This window comes from Rattus rattus, chromosome 1 (assembly GCF_011064425.1).
Source record: "Rattus rattus isolate New Zealand chromosome 1, Rrattus_CSIRO_v1, whole genome shotgun sequence".
In the NCBI taxonomy this organism is placed as follows: domain Eukaryota; kingdom Metazoa; phylum Chordata; class Mammalia; order Rodentia; family Muridae; genus Rattus; species Rattus rattus.
Window position 1 is genome coordinate 13,595,654 of NC_046154.1, and position 18,692 is coordinate 13,614,345.

General features: G+C 49.0%; 1 protein-coding gene across 1 annotated transcript in view; it reads left to right on the forward strand.

The window, feature by feature from the left end:
- Tnfrsf1b (TNF receptor superfamily member 1B) overlaps positions 1–13,663 on the forward strand; it is a 31,173-nt gene extending 17,510 nt beyond the window's left edge. The window contains exons 3-10 of the mRNA XM_032894992.1: positions 1,316–1,444; positions 2,556–2,708; positions 3,217–3,310; positions 3,574–3,806; positions 4,431–4,508; positions 4,840–4,874; positions 7,943–8,150; positions 11,943–13,663. Coding sequence (XP_032750883.1) covers positions 1,316–1,444; positions 2,556–2,708; positions 3,217–3,310; positions 3,574–3,806; positions 4,431–4,508; positions 4,840–4,874; positions 7,943–8,150; positions 11,943–12,256 — 1,244 coding nt within the window. The 3' untranslated portion in view covers positions 12,257–13,663. The remainder of the gene's footprint in view (positions 1–1,315; positions 1,445–2,555; positions 2,709–3,216; positions 3,311–3,573; positions 3,807–4,430; positions 4,509–4,839; positions 4,875–7,942; positions 8,151–11,942) is intronic.
- The last annotated feature ends 5,029 nt before the right edge of the window (positions 13,664–18,692 follow it).

The window sequence follows — 18,692 nt, forward strand, 5'->3', positions numbered from 1 at the left end:
CTGTGCACTGCTGAGCCATCTCACCATCCCCGACTTCTTCTGACAGACAAATTAAGAGATATATGGTGCTGTCTGCTCACAGTAGGTGTTGTGGTAGAGAGAAGGCTGTGATGGAGACAGAGAAGGATGGCTGCTTCAGATGAGGCTGGGTGGGTCCAGGAAGGTCTCTCTGAGCCCTGTAAAGAGGACAAAGGAAAGCCACACAAACTGGGGGTTCAGCAGGCCAGGAAGTAAGGTAAAGCCTTAAAACAGGGGCCTGTTTAGTGAGCTCAGAGAACCTAGAGGCTGAGATGTGTTGCCCAGAGTGAAGTAAGAGAGTGACGGGAGATGTGGGTCAAGGGTGAGATGGCTGGGTGTATAAAGGCACTGTCTATGCAAGCCTGAGGATCTGAAGCAATGTCGGAAGGAGCAAACAGATCACACACACACACAGACACACACACACACACACACACACAGACACACACACACACACACAGACACACACACAGACACACACACACACACACAGACACACACACACAACACACACACACACAGACACACACACACACACACACACACACACACACACACACACACACACACAGACACACACACACACACACACACACAGACACACACACACACACCACCACCCCCACCCCCACCACCACCATCATAATAATAAAAATAATATATATTTGATTGAGCAAGATCATTGTGAAGAATTCAGATTTCGTTGACTGGAGGCTTTGAGTCCCGTGCTTGAGACCCAGTGGGCAGGATCGCAGGAGCATGTGTACTTGTCATCCTCCACAGTCACTTTGAGAGACCCCAGGGGATAGTGGCTTTTCTATTGACTAGCCGTCTTTAAGAAGTAACAAGCTTAGACGGGCAGGAACAGGTGAGAGGAGCTGGGTTCAGAAGAGAAAGCAAACATCTTAAAGGTTTGCCCTATTATTCTTCCACCCCACCCCCCAGACTTTTAGGAACCCCCTACCCTTGGCCCTGACAGGCTATCACGTGTGACACCCTTATAGCCACTTGTATTTCGTACACAGACATAGAGAATTCAAACCAGCTATCAAGAAGACAGGAGCTGACATACCAATTCTCCCTAAAGTATTCTCGACTGATAATAGGCTTTTCTGGTGGTGGTGTTTCAGCTCCCTGGAGAGAGCAGAGGGATGATAGGTTCAGAGGTAGAGAAATGGCTAAGGCAACCAGACATGCTTCATCCCAAGGGCTTCCTGTCAAGGGTTCGGAACCCTGGGATTGAAGGTCTCCACAGAGACCTGTCTTCTGCTCAGACCTCTGGTCCTTGCTTCCTCAGGCCAGTATGCAAAACACTTCTGCAACAAGACTTCAGACACCGTGTGTGCGGACTGTGCGGCAGGCATGTTCACCCAGGTCTGGAACCAGCTGCATACATGCCTGAGCTGCAGTTCTTCCTGTAGTGAGGGTGAGTGGCCTGAGCGGCGTGATCCCAACATCTTCCCTGGTCCTCAAGCAAGTAAGGTGGATGGGGGATTACCCTGGGTCACTCGTTTTCATCTTCCAGGACGTGAGTGGTAGGGGACTGCACTTTACCACATGTATGTATTTAGGTGATTGGGACCTGGGACTTCATGCAGGTGATACAAACACCTTTTAACAGAGCCACATCAATCCCCAGACTTTTTTTTTTTTTTTAAATTAAAGATTTATTGACTTACTCACTTTTTTGGTTTTTCAGGACAGCATTTCTCTGTGTAGCCTTGGGGATTAAACATAGTGATAGCGCTCTATCACTAAGCTACATCCTTCTAGAACCATCTGCCTTTGAGTCAGAATCTTGCTAGATAGCTCAGGCTGGCTTTGAACTTATGGACTGCCTACCTCAGCTTCCTGAGTAGCTGGGATTAGAGGCTTGCACTCCCAGACACAGCTTTCAGTTCAGGTGTTTAGTTTGGTTGAGTTTTGTTGTTCTTGTTTGGTTGTTTGGTTAGTTTGGTTTTTACAAGATAGGGTTTCTTTGTGTAGTCTTGGCTGTCCTGAAACTGAATTAGATCTGTAAGCCAGGCTGGCCTTGAACTCATAGAGCTCCACCTGCCTCTGCCTCCTGAGTGCTGGGATTGAGATGTGTGCCACTACTGCTTGGCTGTTTCGTTTGTTTGAGTTTTTGTTGTTGTTGTTTTTTTTTTTGTTTTGCTAAATGTCCCAGGTTGGCCTAGAACTTTCTATAAGGCCCAGGTTAATTTTAAACTTAAAATCTGCCTTAGTTTCCCCAGTGTTGAGATTACACACCTTGCCTGGCCACTTCCAGATGACATTTTCTTTCTAGATCCTACCAAATCTTCATTTGGTCTCTGAGGTGGATGGTGGGGAAGTGAGGTCAGAGTTGAGGATATAGAGCCTAGAGGAACAGATGTATATTCACTCTGTGGTCGAGTCCTGAGCGCAGACAACAACCAGAGAGGCAAGGCAGCCAGGGGTCCTTTGGGCCTGTGCTGAGGGACCTACCAGCTCTGGCAGGAAGGGCGGAATGGGTGAGTGGAAGTAGAGATGACCCTGGCTGTCCTTCCATCCTCTAGACCAGGTGGAGACCCACAACTGCACTAAAGAGCAGAACCGAGTGTGTGCTTGCAACGCTGACAGTTACTGTGCCTTGAAATTGCATTCTGGGAACTGTCGACAGTGCATGAAGCTGAGCAAGTGTGGCCCTGGCTTCGGAGTGGCCCGTTCAAGTAAGGACCCTTCTTCCTCTCCCCGAGGAAAGGATTTGAACATCCCTGAGAGGTCATAGGCACCTATCTCTAAGCCTTACCTCAAAGCTCTCCAGTGGCTGCCATGTGTGGTGCATATCTCCTGGAACCACTGTTTACGCCAAGCCCTGAGCTGGTGGGAAATCAGGTAGGACAGGAAGGTAACACTGGAGAGCAGGCCCACGTATGTGTATGGGCTTTACGTGTGTTCGTGCATGTATGTGCGTGTGTGTGTCTATTGCATGTGCACGTGTACAGATGTGTGTGTCTATTTCATGTGCATGTGTACAGATGTGTGTGTGTTTGTATTGCATGTTCATGTGTACAGACGTGTGTGTGTGTGTGTGTGTGTGTGTGTGTGTGTGTGTTTTAGTATTTTAAGGTAGAGAATTACAAACAGGCCTCCCTTGTGGCCCCACTGTTAAGAGACTCCCCACCTGACTGCACAAAGTGTTCATTTTGTTGACAAGCTCTGGATTTTCTCTTCAAGGAACCTCAAATGGAAACGTGATATGCAGTGCCTGTGCCCCAGGGACGTTCTCTGACACCACATCATCCACAGATGTGTGCAGGCCCCACCGCACGTGAGTGTTGATTCCCTGACTTCTGAAGGAGCAGGGAGGGCGATCCCTGGATGACTGGGTCCCAGGATATAGGACAGCTTGTCATTCTTTGTCTCTGGGACAGACAGTGGATGACACAAGCAGGGGCCTGACACAGAGGCGAGAGTGGATAGTGACAGTAGGTGGAAGGTGGGGTGTATGTGAGGGGTTTGTCCTTAGACCCGGCTCCCTGGAATGAGCTCACTGTCTTCTGTGGTCTCCTGATTGCAATCTTCCTCCCTCAGTTGTAGCATCCTGGCTATTCCTGGAAATGCAAGCACAGATGCAGTCTGTGCATCCGAGTCCCCAACTCCAAGCGCTGTTCCAAGGACAATCTCCGTATCTCAGCCAGAGCCCACAAGATCCCAGCCCATGGATCAAGAGCCAGGGCCTAGCCAAACTCCACACATCCCTGTGTCCTTGGGTTCAACTCCCATCATTGAACCAAGCATCACGGGTGGCATCTCTCTTCCAATTGGTAAGTCCCCAGTCTCAAGAGTGACCCAGACAGACTTGGAAGTGCACAGCTACTGGGGAGGCTGAGACAGGAAAATTGCAAGTTCAAGGCCAACCTGGGCTATAGAGTCAATCTCGGCTTAGTGAGACCCTGTCTCAAAATAGTACTTTTGATGGGAGCTGAGGATGTAGCCCATTGGAAGAGTGCTTGACTAGCCTGGGTTTAAATTCGCAACAAAAATAAATTGAAATATAAAAGGGGAGAAGCTTTCTCCCACCACCCGCTCTCTGCCTCTCTTGCTTCTGGAAGCCTCCCTTTGGGTGGAACTGGGAGCCTGGTCTCTATCTTTCAGAGCAGATACAAGTGTAGAGGATTTGGGTCTCCAACAACATCATGTTGTCATAGTGAATCCCTGTGTGGCATGAAGACGAACATAAGTTCTGGTTGCTAGTCTGATGAACTCATTTGTCTCACAAGACTATGGAGTGTTGGTGTCTCTGGCTTCCCTCTCCAGCCCTCTGGTTTTATGTGGTTCACAGATATGATCTTTGGTTTGACCCTGAACTTGAGGACCTAAGGCTGGACTTGTTCCCAGCACCAGTCACCCTGGCACCTTTGTTTCTGAATACCCTGTCTTCTTCCCAGGTCTGATCGTTGGACTGACAACTCTGGGTCTGCTGATGTTAGGACTGGCGAACTGCTTCATCCTGGTGCAGAGGAAAAGTAAGGTTCTGGTCCCTTCCTGTTTCCAGCCCTGCACCCCACCCTAACACTTTTTTGGGTACTGTGGATGGTGGCTTAGTGAAGAGCTCTGCGTGACCATAGAGTCAAGTGGATCTGGAGAGTGTAGCCTCTTGTTCTCCAGGAGCTTGGAGCCTGGGGAAGAAAGTACATATCTATATGAGTATGGGCTCATCTGTGGATCTTACCTGTCAGGCAGCTACTCCCTGGGCTGGGTCCACTCTACTGGCTTTACCCGAGCCATGCTGTGCCCTTTAAGATAGATGTATGGAAGGAGTCCTGCCTCTGACTTGTTCCTCTCTCTTCATTGTAGAGAAGCCCTCCTGCCTACAACGAGAAGCCATGGTGGTGAGTATCTCTGTGCCCTCCTCCTCCTCCTCCTTCTCCTCTTCTTCCTCCTCTTCCTCCTCCTTCTCCTCCTCCTCCTCCTTCCTCCTCCTCCTCCTCCTCCTCCTCTTCCTCCTCCTCCTCCTCCTCCTCCTCCTCCTCCTCCTCCTCCCTCCTCCTCCTCCTCCTCCTCCTCCTCCTCCTTTCTTCCAGTTCCTTTTCTAGGTATCATAAGCACCATCATATAAGCAGGATTGAATGGGTATGGTGGTGCAGGCCTGGAGTCCCAGTAGTTGGGGACAGGTAGAGGCTGGAGGATCAGGAATATAAATACTCCCTCAGAGCCAGCTGATATTCAGCTACATTCCAACTGGGAAGAAACAGGCAAACTGTCCCCTAGCTGGGCATAGCCAGTCTCTTTCCCTGTGCTATGTCCAACTCCTCACTGGTCCTATGAGTAAGGCACCTTGGTTCCTCATTATGTAGATGAGGAAATGTAAGCTTAACAGCTACAGACACTCTCGAAAGGTTGTGGTGTGTTCTGGTGGTCAAACCCTCTGAGCAGGTGGATATGGCTGACACATCCAAAGCTGTCTCAGGCTGGCTTCTCCTAGCAGGCCTTGCTCGCCAAGATTGGTTGCTAGGAGTTGGAGAACCTTGTCCAGTCCTGTGCCCTGTCAGCTACCTGCCTCAGGGCCTTACTTGGGAGGAGACCAGTAGATGGTGTCCTCATGTGCTAGAGTGAGGCTGTCAGGCAGGAGCAGTAGTGACTCAGCTCCTGCTCTGAATGCTGGGGAAAGTAGGGGTTATTTGGACAAACAGCATTTGAATTCATCCACACCTCCCCCAGTCATGCACATGTCTCATGTTTAGTCACCAGGAGTTAATGGTGGTGGTGGAGGAGGAGGAGGAGGAGGAGGAAGAGGAGGAAGAGGAGGAGGAGGAGGAGGAGGAACACGCCAGCACTGTCTGAGGGCTTATAAACTCTTCCAGCCTGGCTCTGACACAAGCTGTGCGGTTATTGAGACCAACTTTGGAGTCTGGGATACATGGCCCAGACACTCAAGTACTTGTCCTGAAGTGGCACAGCTAATGGGTGTGGTCTGGAGCACAAACTTAGGACTCTGTCTCACTAGCATGCAATTATGTGCTTCTCTCAGTCATGCCCACATGGACTTGCACAGATAGACACCCTTAGCTCAGAGGCCTACAGAAGCCAGCCATACCTCTCTGCCAGTCCCAGCTCCATATGACAGGATCAGACCCAGAACCATAGGAGGCGTCAGGCAAGCTCAGGTTTTTGGTGCTCCCTCAGTGGGGTTCCAGCCAGAGTCACATGACTGTGATAGCGTCTGTACGTGAACACTGCCGCTTGTGGCTTTGAAGCGGGAGCTAGCTGTGACCTTTGGGGAGGAAGGGAGGATTCTGTTCTGTCTGGCTCTAGCCACAAGCAGAGAGGGGGAGGCCCAGCCAGAAAAGCTCCTTCTGTAGGGCTGGTGTGGTGTGACATTTATGAGTGCCTCGGCAGAGTTATGAGGTAAGGCTGGGGCCAAGGTGAGGCTGAATTCAGAATGTTTTCTGTCTCTTCTAGACTGGGGTACCTAGCTGGCAGGACCCCAGGGGAGGCATGCGCTCACATCCTAGACTGGGCTTACTTACTGTGGCCATCAGCCAGCTCCATAATTCTGAGCTCCAGAGTCACCTCCTGTGGGCTTTTGTGGCCTCATGGGGACAGTTTGTATAAGATCCTTCCAGTCCAGAGTCAGAAGCTGTGAACTGGGCAGGAAACAAGACCTCAAGGCCACATGTCAATGACATACCTGGACGTCTAAGAAGCCATAGCAATGGTGGGCAGGGCCCAGAGATGGAGGTTTCAGTGACTTTCTAGAGAGCACCAGCCACAGGAAAGATAGCCCAACGATTGCTTTGGCTTAGATTACCCCTGGCATTGTGCCTCCCTGGAAAAGTGTGGCCACTTTTCCAACTGCTGTTGACAGACAATGGCCTTGGAATGGTATTTTTGGATGCCCTTAGCATAAGTTACTATGAACAGGGAATTTGTCTTAAGCCTCCAGAGCCGAACCCCAGACACCCAGAGTAGACATGCTGGATTTTAGCTCGACTGCATTGTATCCAAACCATGACCTCAGGCAAAAAAATTCCATTTCCACCTGCAGAGCTAGGATAGTGCGAGGCTATACTGTCTCGAAGAGCTGAGACCGATGTGACTCAGACACACTATTTGGCACATACAGAGTTAGAAGCCACGGGGAAGCCACAGAACAGCTTCTAGGTGAACCGTAGAATGGGGCAGCTGAGAAGGCCAGGGAGCAACCCTGAGAGTGGCCCCGAGGAAAGGGCCCCATGAGCTGGGGTGATTCATTGAGCAGAAGCAATGAAGAGGAAAGGTGTTGAGCTTTGAGGACCAAGTCTGGCCTCTAGGACAGCTACTCAGACCCACCCGAGATCAGGAAGGCTGCCCTTTGCAGAACAATGGTGGTGGCTCAGATGCACCAAACTTGTTTATTTATGAATGCTAAAACTTGCACTTTAGATTTGGGGCATTATTTTTTTTTTAAGACAAGGACTCACATAGCCTGTATTGGCCCTGAACACTAACTGAGGATGGCTTTGAACTTCTGATCTTCCTACCTCAATCTCCCCAGTGTGGGGTTACAGACATAGACCACCACACCCTGCTTATATGATACCGGGGAATGAACCGCTGAGCTCTGGCCAGAGTCTTTAGTCCCTTCTGTTCTTGCAGAAAGCATGAGTTCAGTTCTCAGCACCCATGTCGGATGGTTCGCAACCACCTTGCAACCATCTGCTCCAGGGGGTGTGATGCCCCTTTCTGTCCTCCAAAGACAACTGAACACTCATGTACCTACCCATACTGAGACAGAAATGTGTACACACAATCTTTCCATTTCCTTATGTGGACTGAGATTGAAAAACCTTTGGTGTCCTGTGTGGAAACGTGTGGCGTGGGCAGAAATGTGCAAGCTGTGGCGTGTGGGTGACAGGGGAGACGGGAGAGCAAAGGCGCCCGCCGGCAGTTGGATTTACAGCCTCCCTTTTCCTCCCAGCCTCATCTGCCTGATGACAAATCCCAGGATGCAGTAGGCCTTGAACAGCAGCACCTGTTGACCACAGCGCCCAGTTCCAGCAGCAGCTCCCTGGAGAGCTCAGCCAGCGCTGGGGACAGGAGAGCGCCCCCTGGGGGTCATCCCCAAGCAAGAGTCACAGCGGAGGCCCAAGGGTCTCAGGAAGCCTGTGCCGGCTCCAGGAGTTCAGGTGAGAGGCAGGAACCAGCTGTCTTCTGTGTAGATAGCTGTCCCTCCGTCTACTGATTGAAAATAACCCAAGAGGAAAATGCCTTTAATACCTAGTGGCCATGATAACTGAGAGGTTCTGATTCACTGCCCAGTCAGTGTCTTGGGAGAGGATGCTATTGCCTTTCACCAGTTCTGAAGAGGCCCACAGTGTTAAGCACAGTTTCCATGCTCCCGCCAACGTCAGGTTGCAAAACCTTAAGTCAGACTACTGTAGGTAAAGTCAGGTTCATGTCTATCCCTTGCCTAATCTCTGCTGCTGTCCTGGAGCTGCCCTGGGGAGCCACCCTTGGCTACTCCTGGCTGATGTCCTAGTCCTGGCTCAAGTGCGGTCCAGTCAGTTTAGACATCTAGGTTCAGCCCCAGCTGTGTTGGTTATCTCACTAGCTCATTCTACTGCAGACACCCCCACTTTGTCTTTCAAGTCTCCCCTATCAGATGGGGAGTAATCCTGAACCCCTCCACGTTGTCATCCCTGGTTGGTTTGGCCTTTGTTTAGGGATCCCCAAGGCCATACCTCCTTTCCACAGGATTATCTGCCTTCCGTCCTTCAGAGGCCTATGTGATTCTCAAAAGCCACATCCTGCTTACATCCCTAGGTCTGTTTGCTTGCTTTTGAGACAAGGTTTCTCTGTGTAGCCCAGGCTCTCCTGGAACTTGCTTTGTAGACCAGGCTGACCTTGAACTCATAGCTCCACCTGCCTTTGCCTCCCGAGTACTGGGATTAAAGGCATACGCCACCGTGCCGTCTTTGACCTGCCCAGTTCTATAAGCTAATGTTGGAGGTGTGTTTCACTAGTCATCGTCCCGGGTGCCTTACCTGAACCAAACCTGCCTATCAGCACTAAGACATAGTTACCATTACCACCCCATTTTCCAGGTGAGGAAATTGAGGCCCAGAAAGGTCAATGATCTTGCTAAGAGCACACAGCTAGTGTACCCAAGCTCCAGGGGTCAGTTCTGCACTGTGAGCTTCAGAGCCTTGGAACTGGGAGATGAATGAAAGAAACCATTCTTTTGGGGGGTCTTTAAAAATATTTTATGTCTATGGGTATTTTACGTGCATATATGTCTGTGCACCATTGGTGTGTATGGTGACTGTAGAGACCAGAAGAAGGTGTCAGGTCCCCTGGAACTGGAGTTACAGATGGTGTTAGGAATCTAACCCAAGTCCTCTGAAAGAGCACCAAGTGCTCTTAGCTGCCGAGCTGCCTCTCTAGACCTGTTCTTCTGGGGCTCTACTCACTGTAGCTCACTGATGGTCCCTTTGGGCCAGAGGCACAATACGTGAGCCTGTTGCATTGACTCAGTCTGCATCTTGCCCTATATATAATCTATAATAGACCCACTATTGGTATCTCTTGGGCCTACACCGGTGGATTTCCCAAGAACCCTGAGACTTCCTTTGGTTTGTTTCATAATGGAAATTTCAAGGCTACAGGCCTTTGTCCCTCTGCCCCGGCAGCACTGGCTCGTGGGGCAATAGGAAGTAAACATGAACTCGAACGTGGTCATTCACCCGGAGCAACCCAATGGCCCTGGGGCCATGAGAATCCAAGGAAGCTCCTAATTCCCATTTCTTCCTCTGGTGATGAGCCCTGCACCTCCTTAGCATGTCAGAGAGAGACTGTGGCTTTGTGCCCACATTGGCACCTGACAGGGGATTGACAGCCAAGACCACACTGCCTCCCACACCCCGCCTCCTCTGACACCCACATTCTGTTGCTTCCCTGACTGCCACGCCCTGTGCTTGTTCATACCTAGGCGAGCTTCTCTGCCTGTAGCACCCCTGCTGCCTCCCTGCCCACAGGAGTCCCCTGTCTGCTTTGCGTTTTTTTGCCATCAGAGCCTCAGCCTCACCAGCACGTGGTGACGTGTCAGGGCCCCTCGGTACAATCTGAGGATTCCCTGAGCCCAGGCTGGAACAGAGCAGTGGCTCTCGACATTCGTTCAGTGAAGAGATGTTTTCAAATAGAAACACGAATCCATCTTCCATGGCTTGCCTCCTCCCGTGGTGGTCCATCGTGGCTTCTCCCTTGGTCCCTGAGGATATCTATCCCCTTTCTCCTCTGACATCTTCCCCCTCCTCTTTCTTCTCCCAGCTGTTCTGTACCACCTCCTCCTTTTTCATCAACACCTCCCTCTACCGTGGGAGCCTGTAAACCCCAGAACCGTGCCCCGCTCACCCCCACAATGTCTTGTTCATGACGTGCAAAGGTCATGGTGACTTCAGATGATGTTTGGGTGCTGATGAGGTCTAGAGTAGAGGTTTCTTTGTGGTCTCTTGATTCCAGTTCTCCCTCGGCTGCTCTGAATAGATGGGTTGGCTCTGTCCTAACCCAAGCAACTTTGAGTCCCAATTTCTGGGAAGCAGGAGCCAGGATGAATAGACAGCTGCCGCCGCTATGGACTCAGTAGGTTCTGCAGGTCTAGAGGCAGGAGCAGGAGCAACTGACGTGCAGCTGACACTGGGAGTAATATATGTCTACCCTCTGCTAGCCTGGCATTCATTCCTCACCAACTTAGGAAACTTAGAAGCCCACAGAGGCCAGGCGGGATGGTGGATGGACTGTCCCTGATATCCCTTCTGACCGTGCTGTCTGCTTCTCTATATCCCAGTGGTAGGGACCAAACTCCTTGGGTATGGTAGGTGAGCTTTAAAATGCCAACCCCTGAATTTTAAGCATTGTCAGTCAGTTCACTTACAACGCTATCATCATCACAATCAAAATGTGCCTGGGCTGGTTTTGATCCATGTAGCATTTGTCCTCTCAGTGGGAATGTTCTTTACAGATTAGGCCATGGGCAATCTTCTATAACTGCTCCCTGTGCACATCCTAGGTTCTTTGTTCCGATGTGCGCATGTGCGCATACGTACACCCACACATACACACACACACACATTCTCTCTCTCTCTCTCACTCTCACACACACACACACACACATTCTCACTCTCTCACACACACACACACATTCTCTCTCTCTCACACACACACACAGACACAGACACACACACATATCTCTCTCACACACATATTCTCTCTGTCTCTCTCTGTCTCTCTCTCTGTCTCCTCTCTCTCTCTCTGTCTCTCTCTCTCTCTGTCTCTCTCTCTCTCTCTCTCTCTCTCTCTCTCTCTCACACACACACACACACACACACACACACACATACAGGTGTGCTAATAAATCCTTGTGTCCATGTGGAAGCTAGAAGGTAACCTCAGGTGACACCCTTAGGAACTCCATCTACCTCCTTTAAGACAGTCTCTCCTTGGCTTGGAGTCCACCAGTTAGATTTGGTTGGTTGGCCTGGAAACCCCCAGAACTCTCCCATTCTCTGCCTCCCAAGCACTGGTTACAAGTGTGTGCCACCATGCCCAGCCTCTTTATGTGGGGTCTTGGGGAGACTGAATTTAGGTCCTTAAGCTTGCAAGACAACCTCTTCACTAACTGAGCCATAGCCTTGACCCAGGCTTTTGTTCTTGGAGTACTTTTGCCTGCTTTAGATAATCGTCTCTGGTTAGCAGCGGGGAGAGATGGGCTGGGCAGTTGGAAAGTGAGCAAACAGAGGCACATAAGGGTGATGCATCTGCCTTCGTAGTCGAGGTGAGCTAGGATCTTTGGTTAGCCTCTTGGTCCTTGGCCTGTTGCTCTTGCCCACAATCTTGCCCCCTGCCCCTGGGATGACAAGAGGCAAGCTGCAAAGACTCCAAGATCCCACTGACACCTTACCCTCCCATCTTGTACTTCACAGATTCTTCCCATGGCAGCCACGGGACCCATGTCAACGTCACCTGCATCGTGAACGTCTGTAGCAGCTCTGACCACAGCTCTCAGTGCTCTTCCCAAGCCAGCACCACAGTGGGAGACCCAGATGCTAACCCTTCAGGGTCTCCAAAGGATGAGCAGGTCCCCTTTTCCCAGGAGGAGTGTCCCTCTCAGTCCCAGTGGGAGACCACAGAGACACTGCAGAACCATGACAAGCCCTTTCCCCTTGGTGTGCCTGATGTGGGTATGAAGCCCAACCAACCAGGCTGGTATGACCAGATTGCTGTCAAAGTGCCTTGACCCATGACAGGGGCAACACCCTGTAAATGGACCCCCCTAGGCCCTGAACCCATGGAACTTCATGACTTTTTCTGAGCCCGTTTCCTTTAGTGGCCTCTACAGTTCCAGTTGCAGGTCAACTGAGGGCTGAGGCAGCTAGAGTGGTCAAAAACAGCCTTGGTGTTTCATGGGGACAGTCCCAGGAAGCCCTTGTTCTTCTGTGACCCTCTGGATCTCCTGGGCGCTCTGGCTGATTCTTGTTTCTGAGAGGCCCCAGAATTTTCCCTTCTAAGGAGCTAACATCCTCTTCCATATGCTTTGAGAAAGGATAGCACAGCTCTTCAGCCTGAATGCTGACACTGCAGGGCAGTGTCTGAGGTAAGTAGGAGGAAGTAGTCCCCTGGTAGGGCACAGAGGCCCTTCAGATTAGTGCAAGACTCTTAGGAAGAACCCTCTCCCAACACACCGAAATCCTGATGCCCCAACAGGCAGGATTGCTCTGTTGTAGGGTGCTGGGGCTGTGGCTCAGTAGTCCAGTGTGCTTTTTGCATGCCCTGGGTTTGATCCGCAGTACTCAAAAAGTACGCAGACAGTAGACAGAAGTCAGCACAGGCTACACGCCGCTGTGTGGTTTTTATCCTCTGCCTTTGACTTTTACTCCAGTGGGCACACAGAAGCCTGGAACTCCTCCTCCTGGCCTTCTAATGAACCGTTCCAAGGCCATACCTTCTTTCAGGGAATCTCAGGGACTGTAGAGTTCCCAGGCCCCTGCAGCCACCTGTCTCTTCCTACCTCAGCCTGGAGCACTCTGTCTAATTCCCCAACCGCTTGGTACTGTACTCGCTGTGACCCAGGTGCATGTCCGGGTTATGCACTGTGAGTTGGAACAGCCAATGGCATCAGTTGAAGGGACCACGCAGAAACAGCTGAAGCCAGCTATTTTGCCAAAGGATTCATGCTCATTTTCTAATCGACCTGCTCCCCTAGCATGCCTGGAGGGGAAGAGTTCAGGAGACTTCTGAAGACAGAAGAAGTTGAGCCTCAGGTGCTTGGATGCCATGCTCACAGATTCCACAGGATATGAACTTGTTAGAGGAGCCCAGTTGTTACCATGGAGACTTAAATAGCTCAGCACTCTGGAATCAAGATATTGGACACTTGGGACAGACTTGTTAGGTCTCTGTAGCATCGGACTGGAGAAGCGAAGGGACACGTCTGCCCCCTGGTGGCCAGTCCTGGGATGGCCTCGGGCCGCCTAGGCAACAAAAAGAATGAATTGGAAAAGACTGCTTCTGGGTGCAGCCTCAACTCCTGTGCTTGTGTGGATCCCTACATGGTGTGTGTGTGTGTGTGCTAAGGAGTATTTGCCCTGTATGCTGGACAGAATTCCTGCTTATAAATGCTTTTCGTTGCTGTTTTGCACACTGATCCCTGGTTGTGTCTGGCAACTGGCTTGGGATTTTTCTGTGGTCCTGCGGGCTCACCTCTAATGTGTGAAGGAGAGATAGTTAGGTGGATCCAGGAGGTCCATGTAGTGAAGAGCTCTGGAGCCACCCCAACCCCCACCCCACTTTTACAGCCACGCTTGCAGAGAACCCGGCTGTCTCCCTCTTGTAGCCTGTGGATGCTGAGGAAACATCCAGGCAAGGGGTCTCCAGGTGTGTCCCTAACGCCTGCTCTAAGTCTGGCCTCCTCATTGTGTTATGGGAAGAAGGGTTCTGTCATCTAGGAAGCCCACACCACGGGTCTGAACAATGCTGTACCAGCTTGGACCAACTCCGGGCTCTGTGAGCAGAGGAGCGGGTCAGGGAAGAGTTCGAGTACCGACCTCTGGCACATTCCTAATGGATGGGCAGTCCAGAATCTCCCTCCTTCAGTGTGTGTGTGTGTGTGTGTGTGTGTGTGTGTGTGTGTGTGTGTGTGTGTGTGTGTGTTGGGGCTGGAGGTCTGTGTTGGTGTGTATGCATGTTTGCATATATCTGTGTGTCCCTGCGTGTGTGTTGTGTATGTGTATGCATGCTTGCATGTATGCGTGTGCCTGTGCGTGGAGACCAGAGGTTGACTTACTTTGGGTGTTTTGATCACTCTCCATCTAATGTACTGGGGCAGGGCTCTCATCTACACCCAGAGCTTGCACATTTGCTAGTCGAGCTTGCTTCAGGGATCCCCTGTCTGTGCCTCTGGAGTGCTCAGACTGTCATACCTGCCCGGCATTGACATGGATACCAGAGATCTGAATTGTGATCCTTACACTTGTGTACCTGGCATTTCATCCACTAAGATATCTCTCCAAGGGCTCCCCCTTCCCATTTAATAAATTGGTTTTGGACCGGCAAGATGGCTCAGTGGGTAAGGCAGTTTGCTGAAAAGCCTGATGACCTGAGTTGGATCCCTAGGACCATCAGGCAGAAGAAGAGAACTGACTCCTGCAAGTTGTCCTTGTCCTCTGGCTACCACCCCATACATATGCTTCTGCACTTGTGTGCATGCACAGTCTTTCACACACACACACACACACACACACACACACACACACACACACACGAGTCACACACAATAAATGTAATACAATTTTTAAATAAATTGACTTTATTTTTTATCATTGCTTTTGGTTATCTGTTGGTTTGTAGATGGGGTTTTGGTATATACCCAGTCTGGCTACATACTCCAGGCAATGAACTTGGAGATTCTCCTGCCTCAGTTTCCAGAGTGCAGAGTTATAGGCATGCGTAACCATGGCAAGACCCTTGGCATTACATTTTGTTTTCTTGATGTTATTTTTCCCTCTTCTGGGGGAAAGTCTCATATATTCCAGGCTGGTATTAACCTTGTCTAAAGATGACCTTGACTTTTGTATCCTCTTGCCTCTACTTCCCAAGCATTGGGATGACAAGTGTATTCACACTGTGATTTATGAGGTGCTGGGGATTGAACCCCAGGGGGCCTCATGCATGCTAGGCAAACACAATCAAAATACATGCCCAACCCCAAACTTCACTTTTAAGCTGTGATTTATTAACGTTATTGAGCAGACAGCTTGAACATGATTCTGTAAACCTTGAGGAACCCTGCACTCTGCTTTGCCAATGCTCTATTTACTAAAGAATAATTATAGAGTTCAAGATCTCAAAGCAGCAGTTCTCCACCTGGGGGTATGACCTCTTGGGTATCCCATATCAGATATTTACATTATGATTTATAACAGTAGCAGAATTACAGTTTTGAAGTAGCAACAAAATGCTCTTCTTGAGGCAGGGTTTCTCTGTGTAGTTCACTCTACAGACTAGGCTGGCCTTGAACTCAGAGATCCACCTGCCTCTGCCTCCTGAGTGCTAGGATTAAATGTGTATGCCATCATGCCAAGTGCAATGAAATAATTGTATTGTTGGGTCACCTAAACATGAGAAACTGTATTAAAGGGTCATAGCATTAGGGAGAACTACTGTCCCAAAAGATAATGGAGATTGGTAATAGCATTTTTAAAAAAGATTAATTTTTTTTACTCTGTGTGTACACGTGTGTGTGTGTGTGTGTGTGTGTGTGTGTGTGTGTGTGTGTGTGTGTGTGTCTCAAAGAGGTCAGAATAGGGTGTTGAATCCTCTAGAACTGGTGTTACAGACAATTGTGCCAAATGGGTGTTGGGTTTTCTGGAAGGGTAGCAAGTGCTGTTACTAACTGTTGAGCCATCTCTCTAGCCATAATGTACTCTTTTTTTATTAAAAACTTTAGCATTCTGCCAGGTGTGGTTCCTGACTTCAATCCCAGCACTTAGGAAGCGGAGGCAATTGGATCTCTATGATTTAGAGGCCAGACTTGTCTACACAGTGAGTTCCAGGCCACTCCAGACTATGTGCTGAGACCCCAACTCCAAATACATCTAGCGTTCTTGAGGCCAGATAGCTGGCTTGGTGGGTAAAGAGCCTTTCTGCGGATGCGGACAGCCTGTGTTCTGTCTCACATCCCGCGTGATGGAAGGACAGAGCTGACTGACCCACACACATGCATAATAAACATAGTTAAAAATAATTTTTTTAATGTAGTATTCTTGGCTCCAACTGGAGCTCTGTTGGTGAAGTGTTTGCCTAGCATGGGTTCAATCCCCACCATTGCATTTACTGTGTATCCTGTGATTCCAGCACTGGGAGGGCAGAGGCAAAAGAATCAAAAGTCAGTCATCCTTGGTTACATGCCAGTGCAAAGACAGCTCAGGGTACATGAGAACTTGACTCCGAAAGGAGGAGGAGGAAGAGAGAAGGAAAAAAGAAAAGAAAAAAAGACAACACTAGTATTGTTCTTTTGGGGAGACCTTTTACAGGTCATCTGCAAGTTAGTGTAAGTCTTGTTTTTAAACATTGCAACATTGTATTAAAGCCAGAAGCACAAATACATTAATTACTATTCTCTTTGCAATGAGGAAATACACGAGAAAAGCAACCCAAGGAAGAAAGCTTTTAGTTTTTTTCCTTTGGTTTTGATTTTGGGGTTTTGGCTTGTGGTTTGGGAGTCCAGGCCATCATGGAGAGGAAGGCGAGTGCTGGGGTCCAGCCTCGACACAGGATCGGGGTTCTCAACTGGAAGCAGGGATATCTGGAAGGCGCATAATAAATATACACAGACTACTCTTTGGGTACAAACTTACAGGCAATTTCAAGGCTTGAAAGTCTCTCTCTCTCTCTCTCTCTTGCAACTTGAGGGTACATGAACTGCATTCTCTTGCACACTCTGCTTTTTTTTTTTATTGCGGTTTTCTTTTCTCAAACTCCCACACTCATGCACACCTCTGTTCATTACCCTTTCATTCTCTCACACACTCTTCATACACACCTCACACATATCTCACACACACCACATGCACTCTCCTTTCACGCATACATACAATCTTCATACACACCTCACATTCTCTCTTCACTCACTCTTCACATGCTCTCCTCATGCTCTCTCACTCGCTCTCACATTTGTTCTCAGACTCGCTCTCTCATTCGCTCCCTCATGTGCTCTCTCATTTACTCTTCACATGCTCTCTCTCTCATGCTCTCTTCACATGCTCTCTCATTCATTCTTCACATGTTCTTCTCATGCTCTCTTCACATGTTCTCTCTCATGCTCTCTTCACATGCTCTCTCTCATTCATTCTTCACATGTTCTCTCTCATTCTCTCTTCACATGTTCTTTCTCATTCTCTTCAGCTTTTCTCTTACCCCAGTCTTTTATTGATAATTCAAAAATAGGTAGAAAAAAAGACATTGTATAATCATTACCAAATCAAATTCAAAAGAATAACCACATCCCACAAAGAACTAAGAATTACAATTGTTCCCCAAAGTTTCAAGTTTCCCCTATTCCCAGGCCTGTGGCCAAAATAATAATAATTGTAAACTTATCATTATTTAAACTTTAACTTTTAACTTATTATACTTCAGAGCTCAAAGCTCCGAGGTCAGCTCCTTGCATTTTCCTGGGAAGCTCTAATGATAAATGACATAGGCAAAGCTGCCAGGCAGTGGCCAGAAAGAATCAAGTTAACCCTTAACTCAGTGGTTCCGCTAGCTTTCTGTTCCTTGCACACAATGACTCTCGTAAGAGTCACAGTATTTAGACTTAATTTACTAGTATATAATTTTATATATTCTATACTTCCTTATCCAGGAATCACTCTCATATGTTATGTAAAACTTATTTCCTAACTTCAATAACTTTTTCATTTCTTAGGGTCCCAATGTTGGCTCTAATTCATTTTCTAATAATTTCTTTAAAATTTCTTTGCAAGTCAAGCATTAATCTGGAACTACCATTGTGCAGTTATTACATTGTTTCCAAGATGAGACTACACAGCATGCACCTGGGCCATCAGGGCTGTGCTGTGCTGTGCCCCTATGCCTCAATTTCCAATTGCTTAAGAATCATAACATTGGGGTTGGGATTTAGCTCAGTGGTAGAGCGCTTGCCTAGCAAGCGCAAGGCCCTGGGTTCGGTCCCCAGCTCCGAAAAATAGAAAAGAAAAAAAAAAAAAAAGAATCATAACATCAAGGAACATCTAGTTTCACAGAATTCACCAGAGCAGAAGAAGAAATAGATAGGAAAGTCAGATATAATAGAATAATTGCACACCAAGGCCAACTGGAAGGCAGTCATGCACAAATGAAATCTATGCAGTCGTTGTCCAGGGCTAAGGTTAGGAGAAATGGGAACAACCAGTTTTTACAAAGAGCTTCTGCGGGCTACTGAGCTGTCTCCATCCCGGCCTACTGCAGGCAGACTCTTATTTCAGATGGCAGGTCCCCTGGAGGGATGTGTCTCCTGCTTCTCAGGGTCCCAGATGCCACCCTACTTTACAAGGAGCTGCCACGGGCTTCTGAGTGGCCGGCCACACTGCGCCTGGAATCAGGAAGCAGAGGGACAAATGCCGCTCAGCTTACGTCTTTTCATTTAGTTCAGTCTGCGGACCTTAGCTCTTAGA